The sequence below is a fragment of the Fukomys damarensis genome, unplaced genomic scaffold (assembly GCF_012274545.1).
Source record: "Fukomys damarensis isolate Sample0158 unplaced genomic scaffold, DMR_v1.0_HiC HiC_scaffold_17, whole genome shotgun sequence".
NCBI lineage: Eukaryota > Metazoa > Chordata > Mammalia > Rodentia > Bathyergidae > Fukomys > Fukomys damarensis.
Genome location: NW_022900929.1, coordinates 19274230 through 19297603, shown reverse-complemented (window position 1 = coordinate 19297603; position 23374 = coordinate 19274230). Strand labels below are relative to the sequence as shown.

The following is a 23374-nucleotide window of genomic DNA, read 5'->3' as shown; positions in this document are numbered from 1 at the left end:
CACGGGCTCGCAAGGCAGGTAGACGTGGGTGCAGCCAGTGATGGCCAGAGGTCCCTCCCTGCCACCCCAGCCCCAGAATGGCTCCCGGGATCGAGGACTGGGGAGTTGGAGCCAAGCAGGACTAAGCTGGGTGGTGATAACACAGTGCGAGGGCAGAAGCCCGTGGGGAGGTGTAGGTGGGAGGAAGGCCCGAGAGGCAGCGGGCCAGGTTTCGCCAGGCCCAGCCCCACCCTTGGGCTGTGTGGCCTCACCGCTGCACTCCACTGTGTCTTTGTGCCCTCGCAGTCCAGAGGCCGGTCATCCACCCGCTGTCCAGCCCCAGCAACAGGTTTTGCGTCACCAGCCTGGACCCCGACACACTGCCCGCCGTCACCACGCTCCTCATGGATGTCATGTTCTACTCCAGTGGGTAGGGCCCCGCCCTTGTGTGTAGGACGCTGCAGCTTGGGCCAAGGACTAGACGGGAGAGGGGAGGGCCTGTCCTGGAGCTGACGGAGGCTCAGTCTCCCTAAAAGCTCCAGTCTTCGTGTGAGACGCCCTCCCTGGATGTGCTGGACTTGGTACCGTAGAGGCGATAGCTCAAACCCCTCTTCCCTGAACCCTGTGCAGGCCCTGTCGGTTGAGGGGCTGAGAATTCAGGTGTTCTCCCTCAGGGGATAACAGATTGCATCGGTACTCAGAATGAATTTTGCCAAGCTTAGGCCAACACCAGGTGGGGTGGGGCAGGTCCAGAGAGCTGGCCGTGATCTCAGCCTGTACGGAAGCATAGGCTTGGGACACACAGGGACACAGGCCCTGTGCACGAGGAGGTGTGCAAGACACTGGGACACTGAAGAGCAGTACCCACCCCTGCAAATGCAAGGGACTGTGGTGGGGATTCCCCCTCACCCGCTCCTCACCCCCAGAGTGAAGGACCCCATGGCAACTGGTGAGGACTGTGGCCACATCCGCTTCTTCTCCTTCTCCCTCATTGAGGGCTACATCTCCCTGGTGATGGACGTGCAGACCCAGCAGAGGTGAGCCGGGTCAGGGCTCCGCCATGTCCCTGAATGAACGGGGTCTGCACCTCACCCTGGTATCCTCTGTTCCAGAGCCCTGGCCCCACCCCAGGCGAGAGGGGTGCACAGCCTGGGTGCTGGGAGGGGACTGTCAGGCAGGGAGCGCCCAGAGTGTCAGTCCTGACCCCCTCTTCCATGTCAGGTTCCCCAGTAACCTGCTGTTCACCAGTGCATCCGGAGAGCTGTGGAAGATGGTGCGGATCGGTGGGCAGCCCCTGGGATTCGGTGAGCCCCGGAGCACCCACGCAGGGTGGAGTAAATGGGGAGACTGAGGCTAAAGTCCCATTCTGAGGGCCAGGGTGTGCAGGCATCCAGGGCATGGGAGCAGTTGCAGCCACAGACATTAGTCAGAGGGATTTTATTTTCTCCTAACTCAAAAATTAAGGCCAGGCCGGGCATGGGGATGCCTTGGGAGGCTGAAGCAAGAGGATTGTTAGTTCAAGGACAGCCTGAACTACACAGTGAGACCCTGTCTCAAAAAAAGAAAAAAAAGATTAAGACCAGGTGTGGTGATGCATACCTATAATCCCAGCACCCAGAGGCTGAAGTAGGAGAGTCTCAAGTTTCAACCCAACCTGGGCAACTTAGCAAGACCCTGTTATAAAATCTTAAAAATACCTTTTTTAAAGGGCTGGGGAGGTAGCTCAGTGCAAAGGCCCTGAGTTCAATTCCCAGCGCCCACCAAACAAAAAAAAAGAGGTCCAAGTGAGACAGATGTGGCCAAGAGCCATCCTCTCAGCCACCCATACAACTCCAGCTCTGCACACGGCAAGCTCACAGGATGGCAGGGAAGATGTGGGCAGGAACAGGCGAAGGGCAGCATGGTCACAGCAAGCATGAGGAGCCCCGAGGATAGAGGGTGTCGCTGGGCAGTGGGTCAGAGATGCCCCGGGAGTCCCTGAGGACAAGGTACAGGCTGAGGGGAGCCGGCTTCATGAAGGCTGAGTGCTGAGCTCTGAGCTCTGAGCTCTGTTTTCCCCAGATGAGTGTGGCATCGTGGCCCAGATCTCTGAGCCCCTGGCTGCAGCTGACATCCCTGCCTATTACATTAGCACGTTCAAGTTTGACCACGCACTGGTGAGTGCCGGGTGGGGCAGGGCAGGGCCTGGGATCTTGTGCAGCCGGGAAGGGCTGTGGTTCCAGCTCACCGCTCCGCTTCCGGCCCACAGGTTCCAGAGGAGAACATTGGCGGGGTGATCAATGCCCTGAAGGTCAGCCAGGCCGAGAAGCACTGATGGCCTCACTCCCCGCTGCCCCGTGTGTTCTTACAGTATTTCTCCAGACTGGAAGAGCGGCCCAGGGACACCTCTGAGGGCCGAGGCCTCCCAGGAGCCCCATCCCTTGGGAAAGGGACCTGCCTCCCCCATCTTCCCTGAAAAATGGCGTCTGAGGCCCCAGAGGCTGGGGAGCAGCCCCACCTCCTCCTGGGGCTGTTTTGGGGGTCTGGCAGAGCCAAGCTGGGCATGTGGAACCCTTGGTGGCCTCTGTGAGGTGGGAGGGCTGAGCAGGGTGGTCACTGCTCCCCATTCCAGGGGCTCAGGACTGGTTCCCCCGAAGTGGAGGCTGGTGGACCATCCTGTCCCCACCTGCCAGCCACAGGGCCTGCGCCCCACCTCAGCACGACTGCCAAGAGAGCCCTGTCCAGACTGCCCACCCTACGCACTCACCTGGGAGCTGGACCAGCTTTTCTGTCCTCTGCTTTCCTGGACCCTCCTCAGGCAGCAGAGCCTCAGTTCCCCCTCGGGGGGTGCTTCCCCAGCATATTCTGCACCTGGGGTTTCTTAGGTCACCCCAACCTCCCAGACAGTCATCTAGACCAGCACAGGCTCCCGTCCCCACCAGCCTCCCCATTCGCACCCCACATTTGTGGGGTACAGGTGGCCTCCGCCCCCCACCTGCCTGCCTGACCTCTGGGGCCAGGCGTTCACAAGTACTTGACCCGGGAGGCAGCTTAACTGAGCCTTAACAGAGAAAATCGTAGTTCGTTCTAGATTTTTATTTAACGTATTTGCAGTTGTGCCCGGGCTGCTGCTGTTGGCTGTCTTTTTTTTTTCTCAAGAGATGGGTTCTGACTGAGTTCTCCCCAGGGGCACAGGGCTCAGTGTCACATGGGCCCCTGCGGGTCTAGGGACAGGAGTGGGCACCAGAGCTGTCATGGGCCTGGGCCTGTCCCAGGAACAGAAGTCCAGTGCAAGGCCCCAAGCCTGGGCGTTGCCCCAGGAGGGGCTGAGGATGGGGCCCCTGCTCTCCTGGGACAGTGCTCATGTGAGCTGCTCCAGCCAGGCCAGCTGGCCTGAAGGTCCCCACACGCGGAGCTGCATAGGATCCTTGCAAGGCCCAGCATGCTAAATAGAAACCCACCTTCCTGCTTGATTTTTAAGTTAATTCATTTTGCACAAGATCCCAAAAGCAACCAAATCTCAATTGTTTGCTGGTCCCAAAAGGGAGGTGGCCGAGTGGGCAGGGCTGTGTTTTAGACCCAAGTCTCCTTGCTTTCCATAGAAGGCCTTTATTTTTCGGGGCACCCCTCTGCACCCCTTTCCATCTGTTTCCTACCGGGCCAGTGCGTCTGCTCGGTGTCCCTAGTCATGTAGCCCCTAGACTTCTAGGACTGTCTCTTGTACACACCTACAAATGTGTTTTTTGTTGATAGAGATATATATACTGTAAATAGCATATATACCTGAGCAATATATATGGTAATATATTCTGTGTGCACCAGGCATGGGTGCAGACCCCCCGACCTGTGTGCGCGTGTGTAGGCGCGAGGCCTGTCCCACTGTTGGCAGTGTCAGCCGCACGCGCCGGTGTTGGGCCACCGCTTATTCTTGAGTCTATAGGCAATACGATTATGTGACAGCGGTGGGTCCCGCAGACCTCCCTGGAGAGCAGACAAAAACAGCAGCCCACAGAGCCTGCCTCAGGGCGGTGTCGGGGCCCAGCCATGGCCTGGATCTGTTCCCTACCCCCACTTCTCCAGCTGAGGCCCCTGCACACCCATGTTTTGTTGGAGGGGGACATTGGTCTCGAGGAGCAGTTGGGACTTGTTTTTAGCAGAGCACCACCTCGCAGTGTTACTTGAGCACCTGGCCACACCCCAGCCTTCCCTCCTTGGATGGCTCCTTTCCTGGCGGCCCCCTTACCTGGTTTCTTTCTATCAGCAATCTTAGAAATCCCAGGTTCTTTGCCCAGGCCTGCTCTGGGAACTGGTGTCATCTCTCTCGGAACAGCTCAGATGACTTTGCTGTGTCCCTGGGAAGAGGCTGAGGCTAGGGCACCCCCGGCACCCTGCTGCTTGGCCACAGGGAGCCCCTGCTTCCCCACCCCCATCACTTGTGGGAGGAAGCGCTTTTTTGTTCCATATGCAGTGCACTTGAAGCGTGGTCCCCAAAGCCCTGGCCAGGGGGCTCCCAGGGGCCACTGGCCCTTGACCTTCAGCTCCAGACCTCCCCTGGAGGCCTGCAGGGCTGTTAGTGCCCAGAGCCTGCAGGTCAGCGGCAGAGGTGCACGTGGGGGTGGGGAGGAGGAGGACCTGGCAGGGGGTGACCAGGCCAGATCACCCCTGCCCAGGGGTGTGTGTCTCTGCCTCTCTGGAGTGGACACCACCCTTCACCCCTTCCCTGCACGGAGCAGAGCGTGAGGAGTCTAGGATGAGTTCCCAGGGGACAGGGCCCCTAACCACAAACCTTCTCTAAGATTTGGGGGGCCCTGGGCACCACCCACCACTGGCCCAGGCAGCAGGTCTGGGGTGGCTGGGGACGTGACCATCATACACCTGGCCTCGGTTCCCAGCAGAGGGGGACCTTGTCTGTGGGCCTGGTCCCTGTGAGGGTCAGAGGGTGCCAGGGAGGCGAGGTCCAGAGAGGTGGCAGATGGGAGGGGCCCCAGTCCAAGCCCAGCCTGCGGTCTGCTGGGTGATTTTCAGAAGAGATCCTGAGCCACCTGGCAGACCTTTGGGGTTCCCCAGGTCACCCTGGGCCACCTTCAGAGCCTCTAGGCTGGATGTGGGCTAGGAGGGGGGGACACAAGACATTCCCAGGTGATGGCAGCCCTGTTGTGACTGGGAATTTGATGTCCCATTTCTGAATGAAGCGGGAAGGGAAAGAAGACCACTGTCCACGGGGAGTGGGCATGGATGGGGGGGTCTTCAGCTTCCGGGGTTCCCAGAGGCGCTGTGGGCGGGCAGGGCGGCCGGGGAGGAGGGAACCCAGGTAGCCAGATAGCCTGTCCTGTTTCCAAGCTCGTCCCAGGTATTTTTCTTTCCTTTTGAAGTTAGAAGCTGCAAAATCTCAAACCCAGGCATCCCTTTCCCTCCCCACAGACTGAGGGCGGAGGCCACCCTCCTGGAGGTGAGAGTTGGCAGAGGCAGCTGCTGGGCCCGGACCTGGCCTGGGTGGCTGTGAGCAGCAGCGGGGATGGGAAGGCTGTGGCTCTTGGGTACCGGAGGAGGGCGTTCCAGGCCTTGGCACTGTGCCGTACGTGGTTCTTAGGCATGTGTGTGAGTGCGTTCGTGTGGGCATGAGTGTGTGCTTGCAGAGTCCAGCTCAGCTCATTCAGTATTTAGAGTCCATGGGCCACATGGACAGAGGTGACCCTGTGGGGTCACCTAGCTAGCTTCAAGGTGGTGGGGGGGCCACCTGGGCAAGGGCACCCCCACTTGCCACATGGAAATTGCCCTGTGGAAGGGGAGAGGTGTCCCTAGCCCAGGCCTGGACGACCATGCCACAGCCGGACCCGGCCTCAGATCGTCCCGAATTCACAGGCCAGGTTCACAGCGGAGCCCAGCAGGGAGCAGAAGCAGGCTATCCCCGGTGTGTGTTCCTTCCCACTGCTTCAGTTTCCCTACAGAGAACATGGCCCAGGAATCGCTGGGTGGGGTTGGGTCCAGAAGAAACCCCAAGCCCCCTTGCTCTATGCCAAAATCATTTCCGTTATCCTGAGATGGGGTGTGGAAGGGGTGCGGGCACTCCTGCCTGCGGCCCCCTTGCCCGCACCTGGCGTGCCACGCCCGGTCACCAGCATCTGCAGCAATGGCACCAGGTGGAGGGGACGAGTGGCAGGCCTCGCCCAACCCAGGGGCCCTCACGCTTATTTTCTGTCAGACATAGAACCCTCGAAATTCACGTACTGTATGATGAAGAGAAAAAAGTACCTAATGTTCCCCAAAAAAGACAGTATATTTTGTACTTTGTAAAGTGTTAATTAAAATGACGGGGAAAAAATGCCCCTGGCTGACGGCTGTGTGGTTTTGTGTAGGTTTATCAGAGGATCTTCTCTTTCCCTTTCCTGGTGGGGTTGGGAAAACAAAGCCAGGGACTGGAGGTATCGCACCTCAAGTCTGAGAGATAGTCTCCCAGAGCAGGAGGGACTGGGTCTTTCACCTGTGCTGCAGAACAAGTTGCCCAGACTTAATGGCTTCAGGTCGTCATCATTTACATAGCACAACCTCCATGGGCCAGGGATTTGAGGGCAGGTGGCTCAGCTGTGCTGGCTTCACTGCTCCCGAATCTTGTTATCTTACACTGTGTTCTCTTGCTGTAACAAAACACCTGAAGCTGAGTACTTTGTGAAGGAGAGATTTTGTTTTTTGCACTAAGGATTGGGCCCCTGTACATGCTAGGCAAGTAAATATTCACCCCAAGTTCCTCCCCAGCAGAAAAGAGGCTCATGGATTCGGAGGCTAAGAGATCCATATCATTCATAGTCAAAAGAAAGGAACCCAGCCAGGTATGGTGGCACATGCCTGTCATGCCACAACTCTGGGAGGCTGAGGCAGGAGGATCTAAGGATCCCTTCGCCCTAAGCCTCTTCCCACTGGAGCAGTGCTTGGGATGGACCCTGAGCCTGTTTGGTTGTCCCCAAAGACAGACAGCACTGGGCAGTGGTTTGTTTTTCTTTTGGTACCAGGGATCAAACTGCAAGGCAGGCGGCAGAACCACTGAGCTACATCCCTGGCCCTGGGCAGTGTTTTAATGGGTCCCCCACACTGTAGGGCATGTGGCTGCTACAGTGCTGTGGCAGCAATACCAAGATGACTCCTCTGCTCCTCCTGGAGCCTCCGCCCCTAACTACACTCACCTGCTGTCCTCTGACCAGCACTGGTTTGAGGCAGCAACACCATATGGGATTTTCGGGCTTTTTTTGGTGTTTGTTTTGTTTGTAATTCTGGGACTGGAACCCAGGACTTTAGCACTGAGTAACATTCCAGCCCTTTATTTTGAGACAGGGTCTCAGTTACCCAGGCTGAACTCAAACTTGTGATTGTCCTGCCTCAGCCTCCCACAGTGCTGCGATGACAGACATGCACCACCCTGCCTGGCTCTCGACAGAGTGCACCTGGGGGAGGCCCCAGTGCAGAGAGAGGCACAGGTCTCGGGGCTCCGCACACTGTGAGTTCCACAGCGCAGGCCCATCCAGCTGGATCGAAGGAGTTGGGGATCTCAATCTGGGCAGTGGGGTCCCCCAGGAGGTGGCTGCTGTGCCCAGGGGACAGAGCCCCTGTGGGTTTGGGCAGGTCCGGTCCCGGTGCGGGGCAGGTAGTTGTCTCGAAGGGCTGCACTGCTGCAGGGTGCTGTCCCCAAGGCCACCTGGAAGGGTCACATTGAGCTGCACCAGAAGCTGGGCGGATCCATCAGCCCTGCTGCTGCCTGCTGTCAGGAAAGGTGGTGCACATCTGTCATCCCAGCACTGCAGGAGGCTGAGACAGGAAGATTGCAAGTTTGAACCCAGCCTGAGCAACTTAGTGAAATCCTGTCTTAAAATATAAATTGTAAAGAGTGCTGGGGACACAGCTCGGCACGAAGACCCTGGGTCCAATCCCTGCACTGGCAAGGGAAGAAAACTAACCCACTGTCTGTAACCCCTGGGGATGTGACCAGGCCGGCCCTGGGCACCATACTGTCAGCAGTCAGCAGGTGTCCTGTTCCTGCTGTGGCCACTAAACGAGCCGGCTGCGTCACTGGAGAACTGCTCACTTCACCCTGCCACCCTCCTGTCCCGTTGGATCAGAATCGACCCTCACCGTTCCACAGCGGGGCTTCTGGGGAGGTGATGAATCACAGTGCAGGAGCCCAGCAGTGACAGGGCGCTGGGGCTGGCGGAGGTGCAGTCGTGGCCGTGGCCTTGGGGACACCTGGCCCCACCTGTCCCTGCTACCATGAAGCTAGCACCTCCTCCGCTGGACCCTTCCGCCCAGACACCGCGCCCCAGGCCGGACCAGAAGACACCTGGCTGCTGGGACCTGGCGGGAGAACTCTCCTCTTCCCTCAGTCTGTGTCCTGTGTCCTCAGGGCTTTTATCACAGTGCCCCGGGCCACCTTTCCCACTCTCCCTCCGCAGCCATCTTTGTTTCTCGCCTTTCCCTCCCCTGGATGAGCTGCCTGGCAGGGACGAGAGCCACACACACCAGTGTCTGCTCAGAGGGTGAACTGGGTACAGCAGGCAGTGCATGGCTGGGCCCAAAGCAGGGAACAATGGACCATCCTGTCCTCTACGGTGGCCTTCACAGGTTTCTAGCTGCCTCTACCAAACACCTTTTATAAAGCTAATTTCTCAACGATCAATTAAAAAGTTTTTTTTTCTTTTAAGACAGAGCCTCACCATGTAGTTCAGGCTGGCCTCAAATTTCCAACGATCCTCCTGCCTCAGCCTCCCTAGTGCTGGAATTGCAGGTGTGCCACCACACCTGGCTCAAGTAAAAATTTTAAAAGACTACTTCAGTTCTTAAACCAGTAGAAAATAGACTTTATTCCAAAAGAGATTCTGAAACACTGTGAAGGAAAAAACAAGTTACATTCCAGACTGAAATGCTTTTCACAACTTCGGATCTTTCCTGTCCGCAGCCAGGCTCCAGTCAGGCCCTGGGGCTGTGTTGGGCCGCAGCTTCCTCCTGCCGGGCTCCTCGGCCTCCAGGCCGGCAGTGAGGATGGTCACGAGGGCCAGGCACACACTGCAGCTCCTCAGGGAACTTCTGGCTGCCAGGAGCCTGCGGAGGCAATGACCAGGCACAGCAGTGCAGAGGGCGAGGACGAAAGCCCAGGCTGAGGCACACACTGACCTGCTGTGACAGGGACACAGTCACCCTCCTGAGCACTGTGTGGCGAGGCCACCTCCAGAGACCACCAACAGACTGGCGTTCCACGCAGGACGGGGCCCCAGCGTGTGTCGCTGGACAGGGTGACGGGTGCCGGCTGTCCTCTCAGGCAGTGCAATGGCCCAGGCTGCTCAGGAGCGTGTGTGCCCGTGACTCCCCACAGCACCCACCAAGGGCGTCAGGAGACCGAGTGCCCAGAGCCACCCAGGCACAGGACTGGACTGGAACAGGCTAGGAAGGGGACTCAGACGAAGGACTTGGCCAGTGTCACCATGTGGTCCACACCACACGCCATGTCCACAGGCTTGCCGGGCATCGTCACCTGGAAGAGAAGCCCAGAGCCCCACAGGCATGAGGGAGACAGCTCGCTGTGAGGCAAGCGGCCTGGCTGCCCTGTCAGGAAGCTGGGCCCTGAGCCTCAGCTAGACGCCCACCTGGCCAACGGCAGCGGTCCTGGGACAGGCTGTCCGCTCCCTGCCACCCACAGTGGCCACGACTGCCCACACCTGCCTGAGAGCCCACCCCGGGCTGCGTGCATGGCCCAGCCTGTGCCTGTCCCAGGGCCACTCCCTCGGGGACTTCCCCAGGGGACACTGCCTGGGCTCCTGCCTGGTGGCTCTGGTCCTTTCCCCCTGACCCCACTGTAGGCACAGGCTGTGTCTCGGGTACCATGTCCTGGCTGCATCTCAGACGACACCAGGGCCTCGCTGCACGGAGCCCCTCTGCCCATCTGGGCAGACATGTCCTGAAGGCCCAGCAGGACGCCCTGATCCATGGAGACAGCCGGTGCCGAGCCTGTAAGCAGCTGCTCTCCAGGGCCTTCTCTGTCCCCACCACCAGTCACCACGACTGTGCCCAGGACGCAGCCACACACATCCACACTGCTGTGAGGACAGGTGGGGAAAGCTCACACCACCCTGCAGTCCTCCTTCTCAACTGGAAACTGCATTCCCGTGGCCTTCCAGGGGGTCCTGTGTGTGTCTGTGTGTAGTGCCAGACCCGCTGGGTAGGTTGTCCAGGCTGGGCTCAAACTTGCATTTCTTCTGCCTCAGCCTCCTAGGGTGCTGGGATTACAGGCATGTGGCACCACACCTGACCTTCCACAGGTTTTTGGGTTTTTTATTCTTTTTATACTGGGGATCAAACTCAAGACCTTGTGCTTGTGAGGCAGGCACTGTGCCACTGAACTACATTCCCTGCACTTTCACAGGTTCTTGATGCAAAGGAAGATGAATCCCCTCTCATTCTTCCTAAGAGACAAGTGTGAATGCAGTGCCCTGTGTGGCTGGGCCCTCAGACCCTCCCCAGGATGCAGATGCCTGCCCTGCCGAGCAGATGCCAACCCGGCTGCCTTCCTGGGCGACAGCACCCAGCCGGGCGGCATCAGGGCTGGTGAGGCACTGTGCCCACTGTGCAGTCTGAGTCCTAAGACATGCGGCCTGGCCTGGAAACATGGAGGGGGCCGGCCTGGAGTTCCCTCCACACCTCCGGCTCGGGAGACCAGACCATCAGGGACTCGGGGCCATCAGGCAAGCACAGGGGAAGGCTGGGGCCATGTCACCCCACCACCCGCTCCCCAAACACACGGCCTTAGCAGAACCTGTCACAGAAAACACTCTGCAAACACGATGGCCCATCGCTGTGGAGGGCGCTCCAGGGTGGCCCTGCAGCAGCAGCAAAACGTGCTGCCGCCGTGGTGACACCCAGGTGGGCCTTAGCAACGACCCAGGCCATTAGGGATACTGCATTTACCTTCCTGCTGGAGAGTGCCCCCCTCTGCACGCACCTGGGGCCCACCTGCAGTCCTCAGCACCTACATCCTTGTCCCTGAATGGCCTGGCTCCCAGAGCCCAAAGCAGTGCGGGCCTCTCGGCCTCAGTGCCAACAGCATCCAGCGCGGAGGCCTCTGGGAGGGTGCTCGCCAGGGTTCCAGCTCCCCCTGGCGGTGGTCAGGGCTCAGGGCTGAGTCCAGGTCAGAAGGCCCAGCCCTGCTCTTTCTGCCAAGAGCCAATCCGCAGGGGAACAGCTGCAAAACCAAGTCCCTGCGAGAGGGGCAGCAGCGACCAAGCCCTACAGCAAGTGGCCACCCTGTACAGGCACAGGACAGCAGAACTGGTGTGCAGAGCTGCAGGCGCCACTGTCTTGTCCCCAGGAACAGAGGCAAGTAGGGGTGGCCAGGCACCAGAGGCCACCCGACTGTGGACTGCAGCCCCAGCTCACCCAGGGCCACGGTGCGGGCCGTAGGAGGGGAGCCAGAAGTCAGAGGCCTCCCAGCCTGAGCCCCTACGTGGTCCTCACAGAGAAGCCCCAGGCTCTGAGGAGGCCGCTCACAGGCCAGCGCCTGTCCTCAGTGCCACCCTGGGTCACAGGGAAGCCAGGAAGCCACAGAATGGCCCAGCCTCACGCAGCAGCACATGCGTCCTCAGCACTCCTGGAAGGAGAGGGCTGCAGTGGACCTGAGAGTGACCCACAGTGGTCCCCACATGGTCCCATCCTCCAGGGCACTTTCCAAAGGAGGGAGTGACATGTCCCTCCACAGACAAGTGAGGAAGCACCTGCTTCAAGACTAGGTCACCTTTCAAAACATGAGTGCAAGGCAAGAGGCCAGACTAACACCCTCAGAACTACCCTAACCCCTGGACCTGAGGGTCCCCAAAGGCCATGCCACAGGCGCGGTCCCAGGGAGCATGACAGGGTGGGGTGGCACAGCTGCTCACCTCCTGGTGCCCAGGAAGATGAGAGCAAGGAGGGCAGGGCCTGCACCCCAGCCCTGCATCACCTCAGCACTCCAGGGCCGCCTTACCTGGCTACGCCTTCCCTTCACCCAACCTCTTCAGACCCAATCCAGAGGGACGAGGACACAAAGGCCCAGCACGAACCTCAGGTGGACCAGGGGAAGGTCGGCTAGGTGTTCTCCCCAGGGCACGTGGGCAGCACGCGCTGTGCCACAGGGGTGCCAGGCCCTGCACCCCACCCAGTGACCAACCTGCCTATGTCGCCTCGGAGGGTGACATGCTCTGGTCTGCGGAAATGAGGCTGGGTGGGGGCCCACTGCTCCCAGTTTCCCAAGCTGCCCTCAGGCACAGGGAGGATGCACCAGGTGCAGAGGACAGAATGCGTTGAAGGCCAGCGGCCCAACTTCCTCCACACCACCAGACCCAGCTTGAGGACCACGGCAGCCCCAGCGTCCCTGGGCAGGACTTGAGGGCCACACACTTCTAACAGCTTCAAGTGTCCACTTCAGCCAGGCGTGACGCCTGTGAACCTACACTCTGAGAGGCTGAGGCAGGAGATCATGTCTGGATTACATAGCAAGACTCAAAGTTCTGCCTTGCTCTCTCACAGAGTACACCTGCAGCGCTTAGTAACGGAGCCTGGGCCTGCTGAGATCTGGAGAAGCAGCAGACAGTGAAGGGCCGACAATGTCCCAGGACGGTTTGCAGTGGGGCTTTGACAGATTCACATATTATCTAAATCATACCCATCTTTTGCATTCACACTGGGCATGGTGGTAAAGACGTGTAATCTCAGCCCTCTGGGAGGCTGATGTAGGAAAATCGCAAGTTTGAGCCCAGCCTAGGCAACTTAAGTGAACCCCTGCGTCAAAATAGAAAGGAATAGGGGCTGAAGGCATAGCTCAGTGCGAAGGCCCTAGGGCTCAATGTCCAATCAGGAAAAAGGAAGGGAGGGAGGGAGGGAAGAAGGAAGGAAATGCCTTTCATAATTTTCAGAACACATTATCATCATCCAGCCTTTCGTGAAAATACACACACACACACACACACACACACACACACACACACACACACACACACACACACACACACACACACACACACACACACACACACACACACACTCTCTCTCAGCAGAGGCAGCCAGGAAGGAAACTTAAGCAAGCAGGGTCCTGGCTGCCTGTGGAACAAGGCCTGGGGGGGCAGACACCTGTTTTCCATAACACACTTCTACCACTCGCAAATGTTCTGCATTCAGGAAGAACAGTAACTTCTCTTAGAATAACTTGAAGACCTGACTTAGTAAACAATGCTAAGATGAACGCAATTTGAGAAAAAAGCCTCTTTCCCTTCTGAGCGTGAAATGAGCCACCTCGTTTTGCCTTACCCTCCACGGGAAATACTGGTCTTCCAGGCGGCCGATCCCCAGGCAGCCACGGACATTCTTGCCCCACACGAACATCTCACCTTTGTCTGCAAAGGAAGGAGAGAGGTGTGGGGACCGTGCAGAGTGCAAATCCTGGGACAGCCAGCTTCCCCGTGCGCAGGCAGCTGAGCTGCTGAGACTGTCGCATGCACAGAGGGTGCCTGGGCTGCTGCTCACCCCCAAGCAACCCACACACCACGCGGTCCTCAGCCCTCCTCTCCACCGGCCCACAGCAGCGCTTCCTGACCACAGGACAGTGATCCGCTATTCCGTCTGGCTTTCCACCTTCAGGAGCACTCAGTCAGGTGACACTTACTGGGTCCTGACTGTGCCAGGTCTGTGCATTTGCTGGGAGCTGGGGATAGGACATTCACGGGGCTTGAGCCAGCCCAAGAGCTACAAATAAAGAAATGATCAGGCCAGGGATTTGGCTCAGTGCCACGGAGCCTGCCTCGCAAGTGAAAGGTCCTGAGTTCGATCCCCGGTGGGGGCGGGTGGTCAAACCAAAGCACAGGAAGTGCCCCAAAGACGAGGGCACAGTGCTCCAACGAAGTACGCCGCACTATGGTTTCCGTATGGCTCATCGCCCACAGGTCCTGCAATGGACACTGGGTCCCCACCACCACGGAGCCAGGAAGTGGAACCTGAGATCGGGTCCTGAGTGCCACCCACACAAAGGTACCCACGCAGGCCTACGGGAGTGTGCAGTATGTGGCTCCTTGTGCTTCTTTTCCACACACACAGCTCCCTGATTGGGAACTTTCCAGCCTCCAGGACTGCAAGCAAAACAAAGGCCTTTTCTCTAGAAATCACCCAGGCCCGGGTCTTCTGTCCCAGCGACAGAAAGTGGACTAAGCCATGGCGGGAGACACCGCTGGCCAGGGCTCTGGTAAATAGCCCCGTAACCCGGCCCAGCCTGGCCCAAGGCTCGGGCACGGAGAGCAGAGAACCGCAAATGCAGAGAGGCAGAACCGACACTGCGGGCTCCTCTCGTCCCGCCATGGCAGCTCTGCAGCCTGACCCTCCCTTCTCTCTGCCTCAGGAGCCCGAGTCCTGACAGAACAGCCCAGCGCAGCCAGCGAGACGCACGCAGGCCACAGGGCAGCCAGCTCCTGCACACTGGGCACAGGCGGCAGCAAGCCCTGAGAGGGTACACTGGATTGCACGGCTCAGGGCAAGATGGCAGAGAGGTCTCCTCTCGGACGCTTTCCAGGCTTCTCCAGTATTTCACTCTGCACACGGCCTTACAGTATTTTGAAAAATGGCTATCTGCTCCCAGAATTAGTCCATGTGACTCTTATTTGCTAAATCAAAACAGCATCAAAAATTCCCCAAAGGGCCAGGGATTTAGCTCAGTGGTTCCACCGCCTGCCTCTAAAGCATAAGGTCCTGAGTTTGATCCCTGGTACCAAAAAATGTTTTTTAATTTTTAATTTAAAAAAAATTCACCATAAGTCCAGGGATTTAGCTCAGTGGCACTGCACCTGCCTGGCAAGTGCAAGGTCCTGAGTTCAATCCCCAGTACCCCAAAAACAATCACCATAAAAACAAACAAAACACAGACTGGGACACACATGCTCTCGGGCTCTTGCCTCGATGCCACAGGCTACTCAGGACTCTGCCAGGCAGAAGCCACTGCCAGAACCAAGAAACACTGGCTCCCCACCTTAAAACCTCTGAAACCATTCACTAAATAACCCTTTTACTTATTTTTAAACAAATTAAAAATTAACAGCTGGGGATGTAGCCCAGCAACACAGTGCTCACCTAGGATTGTGAGGCACTCAGCTGCATCCCCAGCACCAAAATAAGCTGATGAAGAAAAGAGGAGCTGGGGAGTGGCACTTGCCTGGCGTGTGCAGGCCCTGGGTCTGACCCCCATTGCCAGAAATGTAAGTAAATAAAGAGAAAAAATTAAATTAAAAGAAATGTTAAAAATCTGCAAGACTTAAGAGTCCTGCATGTAGTGGAGCTGCTGTGGCTGGGCGCTCGCAGCCGCGGCAGTGGTCAGGCCCTAGGGACAGGCCTCACAGGGCAGAGGACAGCCCAAGCCCAGGCGGACTGTGGCCCAGATGCCCAGAGAAAGCACTCAGCATGAAGCGCAGGGACTCTGTAATTGCAAGACACACAGCTAGCTTATTGGAGGGTCACAAAAGCACAACTAATGCCACACTGTGACTGTTGGTGTGGCGGGGAGCAGCGTGACCCACGTGGGACTCGGGCGCTGTGCCACTGAGCCAAATCCCCGGCCCACACATTCATTTCTTAATTCCCACCCGTGGATGTGCCAAAACAGCGCTTTTCCCTGGCACTGGCCGTACCCTTCTCCTGCCACCAACCTGTGCCCACTTGAGGCCACAGTGACCAAACCACGAACCAAAGGAATTGAAAACCAAATTCCAGGGTGAAAAAGAAGCTGTCATTTTACAACTTCAACCCAAACAACTTCTGCTGCACCTGCCTGCAGTGCCACCCCACCTGACGGGCCGACGCCAGGCGCAGCCCATGGCCTGGTCTCTTACTGGTCAGGGCAGCGAAGTGGCTGAGTCCACATCGAATGCGGGAAACCTGGACATCTGAGCTGAAGTCTGTCAGGCCAAAGAGCGTGGGTGGAATCATTTCTGGGATGGCAGTTTCCACAAGCTTGGGTCCTTTCCCAAGAATTCCGTAGCCCCAAACAAAAACGCAGCCTTCTTCTGCATTACAGAAAAACAATGGTCAGTAAGTCAGACACAGTGGAGCCCTGCCTTGCCAGAGAGCGGACCACACCACCCACACCCATTCTATCCACATGGCCCTGGGAGCCTTCCCTGGCGTGGCCACAGCGCTCAGACAGGGATCTGAAATAACCCCCTCTCCCCTCTCCAACCCTTGCCCGGAGTCCGTCTGGCCAGCTCGCCAGCCTCAGCACAAACTTCCCATGTCCTGATGGGAGCCCAGAGAGCCAGGAGCCAGTCCGCAAGTCACCCAGAAAATCCATGTGGACGCAGGAAAACTCCTGGCAGCTCTGAGCAGCACGCCGTTCAGAAAACCATGCCGAACTCGAGCAGCGTCTCCCAGCCGCCCTGCCTCAGTGAGAGCAGGACTCCGGGGCCCTGGGCTCAACCTCCCCACATAAACATGATTCTCAACAGTGATGCCAGGTGGGCGTGGGCCTCAGTATCTAAACTCTGTCTGCCTTTCCCTTAGTTTTCTTTTCTCAGTTTGAGACAAGGTCTCAAAGTCACTAAGTTGCTCAGGCTAGGCTTGAAAGTGTGACCCCTGGCCTCAGTCCTTTTATCTCCAGCCGGAGACGAGTGAAGAGGCTCGAGCCCTCGCCGAGGTCACCACACAGCACACCACCACCTTCTCAGCCCTCTCGCTCACCGTTCAGCACAGCGCAGCCTGTACCGCTGCAGGCCGCCTGCTTCACCTTCCCCACTCCAGAGAAGGGCAGGCTCTGGGGGACACTGACCTGCATCAGAGACGGTCACTTGGTTAGGACAGAATCCAGGGAGAACCTGCTCCCTCACTGTGCACCCCCCACACACGGGGGCTACATCACAAGTGAGGGGCCACCTCGGTTCCCACCCTTGAACAGCGCTGGTCTAGAAGAAGAGGTGGCTGTCACTCAAAATTCACATCCAGAGCCGGGCATGGTGGCGCATGCCTGTAATCCCAGCACCCAGGAGGCTGAGGCAGGAGGATCACTGTAAGTTTGAGACCAGCCTGAGCTACATAGTGAGTTCCAGGTCACCCTCAACTACATAGTAAGACCTTGTCTCAAAAAAAAAAAAAAAAAAAAAAAAAAAGAAATTCACATCCAACAAGATGCAGTGGTGCCTATAATCCCAGCACTCAGGAGGCTGAGTCAGGAGGACTGCAAGTTCAAGCCCAGCCAGGGCCAAAATAAAATATAAAAAAGGAGTGGATAAGTAGCTCAGTGAGAAGGCCCTGGGCTCCATCCTACAAAAAGCAAAGGCAAAACCAAGATCACATCAGCCTCTCCCAGAGAGTTCCCCATGATCCAGTCTGCCCTGTGATCTCCCCTTGTTCTGGGGCCAGACCAAGTGACCTGACTGTGGGGAAAGAATACCAGCCCAAGCGAGGGGCTGCCACATGCAGGACTGATGCGCTGGCCCTCTCCATGCTGGTGGGGACAGAAGAAGGTACCCGCCCGCCCGCCTGGCACAGGGTCCGTAGCACCTTCTCGTAGCAGAATCCTAAGGTGACAATCACCTTGGCGACTCACAGTCACAACAGCCAGCAGAGCACTGCTGGGCCCTGGAACCTGAGAAGTGCACGGGCTGCAAACCACTGGGTCCTGGGGGTCACCAGCCAGATGACATGACAGGAAGGCCACCAGAGACACCAGGCCCTGGGAGGGGAAGCAGCGCTCTTCTGAACACACCCACTGCTCATCAGAGAAAACCCAGGGTCACGCTTCCTTGTGCTCTGGCTCCGAGGGAGTGCAGAGCCACCTGTGCACTTCCGGCACAGGGAAGCCGTTCTACTGCTGCAGCTGACTTCAGTTTGTCTCACTTTCTTCCCACCTCCTGCCTCAGATCCCCACCCCCACGAAGTGCTGGGCGACAGGTGTGTGCCACCATGCCCGGCTGGCTAGCTCTATCTCTTGGAGAAACTGAAGGCTTTCTGGGAGACACACGGCACGGAGGAAGTATTTCACCACAGCCCATCCGGGCTCCCAGCAAGGGACTGCCCAGCGCTGGCTTGGGGCACCGTACCTGTGTGGAGTCCGTGATGGACGCCAGCTGCAGGTACTCAGAGTTTCCCCACCCGAACACGGCTCCTTCGGAGGACACGGCCAGGCAGCAGTCGCCATAGGTGGCAACCTGGACGACCTCCACTCCAGCAAGGTCTCCGCCCAGCTTGGTGGGCGTGCTGGTGATGCTGTAGTGGCCCAGACCTGGGAAGCAGCAAGCACTTTGTTATTCACCCTTCCCGCCAACTTACTGGGACCTGCAGTAAGGGGGGCATAGTTGGAAGCACTCAAAACCTGGACTCCGAAATCCTGAGCTGTTCCTCTGTGTGTGCACACCTTCCTTCTCTGTGCAGCCTCAGAGGAGGAAAAAGGACACAGTCACAATTGGTACATTTTAAAAACCCCTGGAGCTGGGCTTGGTGGCGCACACGTGTAATCCTAGCACTCGGGAGGCTGAGGATCGCCGTGAGTTCGAGACCAGCCTAGACTACATAGTGAGCTCCAGGTCAGTCTCAACTAGAGTGAGACCCTGTCTCAAAAAACCAAAAAAATAAATAAAAAATAAAAACCCCTGGAGCCAAGCACAGTGGTTCACACCTATAATCCTAGGACCCTGGGAGGCTGAGGCAGGAGGATTGCATCCTGGCCAACACAGACTTAGCCAGACCCTGTCTCAAAAACTAAAAAAGCTGTAGCTCAGTGAGAGGCCCCTGGATTCCATCCTCAGTAGTGGGGGAAAAAAAAAAAAAAAAAAAAGAGCCCAGGACTTCAAGTCTGCTGAGGATGCTTTCTGGCTCATTTCTGGGGATCCAGGGATGAAGGTAACAGGTAGGCAAAAGATCAATATTCCCTAAAGGTGTGCGAGGTCCCCACAGCGCACAGCCACAGGTCACACAGCCCAGACCGCACTGCCCAGGGCACAAGCGCTACCTGTCTGCCCATCGGCGCCCCAGCCGCAGGAGTAGACTTCACCTCGGTCCGTGAGGAAGAGACTGTGGTCCTGCCCACAGGCAACCTGGAGACACAGGGCAACAAGGAGGAGACTCAGGGCCCCGAGGACTCAGTCTCCGGCGGGTCTCCCCACATCTCAGTGCCCCCACTGCTCCCCAACTCTGCACCACGCCACAGCCAAAGCCAGCTCTGTCCAGGGACATGTGGTGCTGTGTGCCGGCCACACATGGCCCTGAGGCCGACCCCAGCCAAGAGCCTGCTAATGGCACTTCACCAGCCTGCTGCCAGGGCCGAAGAGCCCGTGCTGTCCCATGCACGCAGCTCGTGAGAATGTCAGGCTTATCTTCCCACCCCTATCCCTGCCTGCCTGTGACCTCTGGCACCAGTGCCTTCCCCCAGCTCCTCAGTGCTCCGCACACCCAAGAGTGTGCACTCGCGCCTCAGGGCTCACTCTAGGGACCCACGTGTGCCAGGCACGGCCCACGGACACAGCCAACCTCGACCCTGAGGCCCGGCTGGCCTGCTGGCTCCCTCCCACACAGAGCTCCCTGCCCGCCCCAGAAATCTCTCCGAAGTCCCCCCAACACCCAGCACAACCCCAGGCGTATGGGAGGCGGGCTGAGAGCTCTTACTCACTGAGCTCAGAACTCCCCGGAACAGCCTTCGCGTCCCTACCTGGACCACCTGGCCGTCAAAGTCCTGCATCCTGTGCACTCTGTGACTCTCACTACGGCCCGAGCAAAGAGAAGGGAGAGAAACAGTCAGAAATACTCACACGACCAACGCAGGGACTGTGTGTGAGGCAGCTCTGCCTCCCTGCACATGCCCGAAGAGCGAAGGGCACCGTGCTCACAGCTGCTCAAACCCGAGTCAGGTTTGAGCAGGAAAACATAACGCATGGCTTCTCTAATACAAGAAACCCGAAGTATATCGAGCGAAATAAAAATGAGCTGAGGGGCAGAGGGAGCCAGGCTGTGGAGGGGAGGACAGAGCGGCTGTGATGCACGGCCGGCCCTGCACATGCGGAACTGTGAGAGCAATGGCAAGGCTCCGAGGGAGGCAGAGCTGGGCCTGCACAGGAGCTCGACACCCAAGCCCAGGTGACCTTACTAAGCACCTCACGCCGCAACGCAAAGAGCTAGCGGGAGGTTAAGCGCCAAGATGAAAGACTGCAATAAAGGGAAACGCTGAAGTTGAGCAATTTGGTGACATCAAGATTTACAAAGTCACTCAGAGGGGCTCTACGGGCCACAAGCGCCGCTCCTCAGGCTCCCCTCACCAACCTGGCGAACGGGGCGTCCCTTCCTCAGGGACCTTCCCGCACGCACGGTGACACTCAGGGACTCACCTGTACACTTCAGCCTCCACCACCTTCCGTCCACACTGCCCATAGGCGTTGTTTCCCATGCTGAAGACTGAAGCACACCACGCAGGTTTATCAGCTCCGAGGGTTGAGGGACCATGAGGGCCCGGGCCACCGCACATCCCCGCCCCAGGCTCCGTCCCGAACCCCCAGCCTCCATTCCCTGAGCCATCGCTGAGTGCCCGCCTGTGTCTTCCTGTCCCAAGGCTCAGCAGCCAGCAGGCTGGCCTCTCCCTGGGCTTCGCTGTCTGTGGAGAAAGCCGGCCCACTGCACAGTCACTAGCAGAAAGAGTGCTGTGCACTGCCCAGCTCAGGACTCCCCGGCAGAGCAGGAGGCCTCTGTGACCCTGTCACGTCCCGTGTCCCGAAGGAACCCGAGGCAAACACCCCACCACCCACCAAGCACATCCAGGCTGAGTTTGAACTTGTGACCCTCCTGCCTCAGCCTGCCGAATAGCTGAGATTATAGGCGCTGCCCCTGGCAGCAGGCTCACAGCTGGCATCCTCCCAGACGCCCACCCAGAGAACAGAAGGATGAGTTAGCGAGGCCTTTCTCAGGGCTGGGCCGCGCCCCACCTCCCCTCACCTCACCTCCTTCCCTGTCAGTGAGGACAAGGGAGTGTGCACGACCGCAGGCCACCTGCAGCACCCGGGTCTCCTGGGGTCTGTCCAGAGGCAGCGCCACAGGCGAGGGCTCCAGCACATACTCGTAGCCTCGGGCTGAAGAGAGCACAGGGCCTCAGTGCAGAACCACGCTGCTGCCCAGCCTGCTTTACTGCTTTATGAAAGAGGGGCAACTCCCTCAGGCCCAGGAACAATGCGCTGGTCTTAAAGAAGCCCTGGGACAGGGCTGTGGCTTGGTGGTCAGTGCCTTTCCAGTATTCCCAAAGCCCTGGGCTCTGTCCCCAGCATCACAGAATGAAGAGTCCTTATATTTGTAGGCATAGACTGAAGACTTATAAATGAAATGAATAATGTGGAGACCTGCTTTAAAAGTATTGAGGAAAAAGGAGGAAAGCGGGGCATGATGGCTCACGCCTGTGATCCCAGCACTTTGGAGGCTGAGGCAGAAGGATCACCTTGAGTTCAAGGCCAACCCGGGCTACCCAGTGAGTTCAGAGCCAGCCTGAACTACATAGTGAGATCTTATCTCAAAAAACCAAACAAACAAAAAGTTGAGAAAAAGAATAAAACAGGACCAGTGTGAGCCGGTGAAAGCTGGAGCTGGTGAGAGCTGAATCTGGTGGCAGCCTGTGGAACTTATCACACTGTTCTGTCTAAAGTTGCTCCTAATAAATTCAGGCCGGGGATTTAGCTCAGTGGTACCACACCTGCCTCACAAGGGCAAAGTCCTGAGTTCGATCCCCATACCAATAAATAAATAAATAAAATTTTAAAATCCAATGCACCATCTTACAGCTAGTGAAGACTTTCATACTGGCTTGCAAAAAGACATTTCTAAATAAGAATTAACTGAAAAAAGAAGAAAACAAAATATATGCAATGATCTAAATCATGCAAAAACATTTGCAAATCTGTGCAGTATGTACTTCTGGGTAACTTCTTCCTTAAGTGACAAATAAAATGGACACGTTTTATCTCTGACTTTCACAGTCAAGTGAGGGCGGGGCAACACTGGGTACTGAACCCAAGGTCTTCACAGTGACCTATACCTAAACTGGGCTCAAACTTGCAATCTTCCTGCCTCAGCCTCCTAGAGTACTGCGATTAGAGGCATGCACCACCATGTGCCGCTAACAGTCTATTTCAAAAAATACAGTCAGGCTGGGCGTGGTGGCGCACGCCTGTAATCCCAGCACTCGGGAGGCTGAGGCAAGAGGATCGCTGTGAGTTCGAGACCAGCCTGGGCTACATAGTGAGTTCCAGATCAGTCTCAACTACATAGTGAGACCCTGTCTCAAAAAACAAAACAAAACAAAGAAATACAGTCAGGCTAATGTCTACTACTTCTAACACTTTTACAACAGAAGTTTCAAACCTGGGGAACACCGCCTGCATCTTCAGGACCTCGCTCACTTCTCCCCAGACTGCACTCTGGGTACTGTGGGTTCTGAGACTAACAGGCCCCTGCTTGCCGCCCAGCAAACCCCAAGCTCTCACCCATTCACAGTGGGCTCAATGCAGTGGGCCTGGAGGCCGGAAGTGCTCGCTCCAGTATTTCGTTCAGCTGTAGCAGCAGAGACCCACCACCCTCACCCCCGGGGCTGTGCTCACTTTTATCCTTCCGACTCTGATGAAATCCAAGCTGAGAGTCTTTGTTGAGCCCCATGCCCCAAACTTTGGTGACATCTTTGGTTCTGGAGGCCAGCAATGTGAATCCGTAGCCACAGGCAGCAGAGGAAATCTGAAAAAGAGTTCCCGCAGGGTCACCTGACTGGAGGGGTCTGGGTTTCCAGCCCCAGGTATTTGCTGAATCCTGCTTAATACAGCAGCCGGCCTGTACCGAGCATTTACTGTGCCTGACTTGGGCTGTCTCCCTCGGTCTCTGCAGCCGCCCTAGGAACCAGGATTCTCATCCAGTCCACAAAACGGAAACAGAACCTAACCGACAGCCTGGCAGGAGCTAAGCAGCTTTCTCCCCTCACGCCCTTTATCACTCACTACATTTCTTCCTTCCCTGGAGCCAGAGGTTCGTAGTGGCTCGTGCCCATAATCCCAGCACTCTGGGAGGCTGAGGCAGGAGGAATGCAAGTTCCAGTCCAGCGTGGGCAACTTAGAGAGACCCCGTCTCAAAACAAATAAATAATAAAAAGAGCTCAGTTCAAACGCCCAAAGAAAGAAAAAACAACGTGTGCAGGCGGCCTAGCCCGCGCCGCACCGTTCACACACCCGCCAGCTGGGGACTTTGGCCTTAGCCTCTCTTGTTCCTCCCCGTCGCCCCCTCCCGGGGATGCTAAGCAAGGGATGGCGCCGGGCACCACTCGTGGCACGCTCCTTTCACCGCACAGGTGTCAGCGGCGGCCTCTACCGCGGTTCCCTCCCGGGCTCGCAACCAGCTCGGAGCCGCCGGTCCCCCCACGTCCCCC

The 23374-nt window shown here is 57.5% G+C and overlaps 2 protein-coding genes across 3 annotated transcripts in view; one reads left to right on the top strand and one right to left on the bottom strand.

The window, feature by feature from the left end:
- The window catches only part of Castor2 (cytosolic arginine sensor for mTORC1 subunit 2), a 37790-nt gene extending 31506 nt beyond the window's left edge, over window positions 1–6284 (top strand). Inside the window, exons 5-9 of the mRNA XM_010619053.1 lie at window positions 286–409; window positions 906–1016; window positions 1201–1283; window positions 2041–2135; window positions 2228–6284. Coding sequence (XP_010617355.1) covers window positions 286–409; window positions 906–1016; window positions 1201–1283; window positions 2041–2135; window positions 2228–2293 — 479 coding nt within the window. The 3' untranslated portion in view covers window positions 2294–6284. The remainder of the gene's footprint in view (window positions 1–285; window positions 410–905; window positions 1017–1200; window positions 1284–2040; window positions 2136–2227) is intronic.
- Window positions 6285–8791: 2507 nt separating this feature from the next.
- Window positions 8792–22994, bottom strand: Rcc1l (RCC1 like). Of its 2 annotated transcripts, XM_033764902.1 has the most exons (11): window positions 22950–22994; window positions 22563–22692; window positions 20919–21047; window positions 20313–20379; window positions 19640–19691; window positions 18944–19028; window positions 18036–18217; window positions 16678–16765; window positions 15834–16007; window positions 13273–13358; window positions 8792–9472 (listed from the first exon to the last, which is right to left on the bottom strand). In XM_033764902.1, the coding sequence occupies exons 2-11, from the start codon at window positions 22615–22617 to the stop codon at window positions 9395–9397; spliced, it is 996 nt and encodes a 331-aa protein (XP_033620793.1). In that variant the 5' UTR covers window positions 22618–22692; window positions 22950–22994; the 3' UTR covers window positions 8792–9394. The 2 variants fall into 2 exon arrangements, with proteins under 2 accessions (XP_033620793.1, XP_033620792.1); XM_033764901.1 differs by lacking the exon at window positions 22950–22994 and having other exon boundaries at window positions 9385–9472; window positions 15790–16007; window positions 22563–22688.
- Window positions 22995–23374: the final 380 nt, after the last annotated feature.

Coding starts and splice junctions, on each gene's coding strand:
- Rcc1l (XM_033764902.1), bottom strand. CDS start 22,617: ATGGGGCTCAACAAAGACTCTCAGCTTGGATTTCATCAGAGTCGGAAG. Junction 21,048..22,562: donor TCAGAGTCGGAAGGATAAAA/GTGAGCACAGCC, acceptor TGCTCTCTTCAG/CCCGAGGCTACGAGTATGTG. Junction 16,008..16,677: donor AGGCTGCGCTGTGCTGAACG/GTGAGCGAGAGG, acceptor TCTGTAATGCAG/AAGAAGGCTGCGTTTTTGTT.